Below are 2,277 nucleotides of genomic sequence, written 5' to 3'. Positions count from 1 at the left end.
GGGTAATGACATTGTTATGTTGTGGATATTGTTTAGGGACACCACCTTAATTCAAGGTCTAAAGCCCAGAGGGAAGAATGGGATAAGGAAAATGACTACCCCTTTATCTTTAGGTAAGTTCAAATTTACCTAAGAGAAGGTTTTATGAACTTAGCCCCACCCGACCGACAACTAGTCTCCTTCTTATGTTCTCTTTCTCTGTAAACAATTTGAGAGAGGTGTGGGGACGAGCATTGTAGCCCTATTCTCCATTGATAATGGAACAGGGATTTCATCTCATCAAGGGAGTAGGCAATCTTGCTGAACTTCGTAAATTCTTGTGCATTGTTTTAGGGTTGCGTTTCTACAAACCCCTAAATTGGTCATCTATCGAAAAATAAGAATTGAATACTTTAGAATTGGAAAAAATGCAAGGAGGAGAGAGAGTGTCTGGCGATTTGGGAAGGGATTCAGCCGACGAAGAAGAAGGTGATGGAGGCGCTAGGGAATCTCCTGATCGAGGTCCAGAGGTTCTAGTCCCTAATGGTTTGCCGGAGGTGGTGATGAATAAAAGATCATATGCAACGGTAGTGGGAAACTCTTCATGGCCTACGATTGATTCGCTCCCTGATCCAATCCAGGCAAGGAATTTCCAACGCATAGTCATTCCCCAACAAGACTATGAATCCAAAAGGCAAAACTTTCGTTTTGCACTGATAGGGAGAGTGAACTTCTGCCTGATTTCACTTGATGCTTTGAGGGAGGAGGCAAGTGTCAACTGGAAACTCAGTAAAGGCATGACCATGCATCCCCTTGGGAAAGGTTTTGTAATCTTCCAATTTCAATGTGAAGGCGACAAGTCTGCAGTATGGAGGAGGAGTCCATTACGAGTAGGAGATCAGGTTATCCGATTCCAACACTGGAAGCCTGACTTCAATATCCATGAGAAGCAAACATTCACAAAACTTGTTTGGATCCGTCTTTCGGATCCTCCTCTCGAGTACTGGCATGAGAATGTGCTACTATCTATTGCAAAGGCAGTGGGTCGCCCTGTGGCTTTAGACCGTAGGACAAGGGAAGGTCTTCTAGGGTACTTTGCAAAGGTGCTTGTTGAAATTGATATATCGGAGTCGGCTGTGAGGATTGACGAAGTTCAGGTCGAAAGATTAGAACTAGGTACTGCTAAAGTATTTGGTTTTCGTCAAAAGGTGGTGTACGAAGACAATGTTGAGCGATGTGGGTACTGCAGGCGATTGGGCCATCAAGTATCATTTTGTAGATTGAAGAAAGCAGAGGATGCGAAGCAATCCGCCAAGGACAATGCAACATTAGTCCCAGGGGCGGTGTTCGTGGAAGATGGAGTCAACCCGAAAAGGGTTAACTCGGTGGTGGAGTTACCAAGTTTAAGTGGGGATTTTATTAATGCAAATCAAGACAATCCCAATTTAGGGAATCATCATGATTTGGTGGGAGGTGGAAATCTCCAAATAATTTTGGAAGCTCCTTTAATTACTCCAAATGAAGTTGGAAAGGAGGCTGTCACGATAGTCACTGAAGAAAATTTGGATTCAAAATTCAGTAGAGAAAGATCTCCAAGATCCGTTGGATAATGCATTAGATAATGGGTCGGATTCGGGTTTAGAGTATGGATCCTCTGATGGGGACCCGTTTCCTCCCTGCCCGCCCATTGAACTCACAGACCATGGTGTGGTGAATGGGCCTCAGAGTAAAGTTTAGGGACCTGATCTTAGACTCTCTACCTGTCAAAGAAGAGGGCCTGTGGTGGCTGGTCGTGGTCGTTCAGGTGGTAACCAGATGGGGCGGCAGCCTCTTCCTCCGGCGGAGTCTCTTTTGGAGCATAATGACCCCTCTATTTCTGCTCTAAACTTAAGGGGCCTTCTCTCAATCACGCATTCAGACATGAGTGTTGTGGATAGGAACGCTCTGTTGAGGGAGAAAGAAAATGGAGGGAAGGCGGCGGCTGTAAAGCAAAAGAAGAAGGGTGGCGGTCAGACTAAAATGTCTAACTCGGCAAATTAGTGATCCATGAGGGTCCTTTTCCAGAATATTCATGGAGTGAGGAAGACTGCTGGTAAAAGGGCCTTACGCATGTTGGTGAAGGAGCATTTCCAGGAGATTTTATGCTTGGCTGAACCTATGGTTCAAGTGAGTAGATTTCCCACTCTGTTTTTCAATAAACTAGGTTATTCATTTGATTTTATTCACAATAATAGGCAGAATAAGGTTCCAAATTTGTGGATTATTTGGAAGTGTGGGATCGCTTGTCCAATTGTTAAA

General features: G+C 44.4%; 1 protein-coding gene across 1 annotated transcript; it reads left to right on the top strand.

Annotated features, from left to right (window-relative positions):
• The first annotated feature begins 407 nt into the window (after positions 1-407).
• On the top strand, positions 408-1,589 carry LOC122086773. The gene has a single exon (XM_042655739.1). The coding sequence runs from the start codon at positions 408-410 to the stop codon at positions 1,587-1,589; it is 1,182 nt and encodes a 393-aa protein (XP_042511673.1).
• The last annotated feature ends 688 nt before the right edge of the window (positions 1,590-2,277 follow it).

This window comes from Macadamia integrifolia, chromosome 8, assembly GCF_013358625.1.
Source record: "Macadamia integrifolia cultivar HAES 741 chromosome 8, SCU_Mint_v3, whole genome shotgun sequence".
NCBI lineage: Eukaryota > Viridiplantae > Streptophyta > Magnoliopsida > Proteales > Proteaceae > Macadamia > Macadamia integrifolia.
The sequence above is the reverse complement of the archived record's forward strand: the minus strand, read 5'-3'. Positions and strand labels throughout refer to the sequence as shown.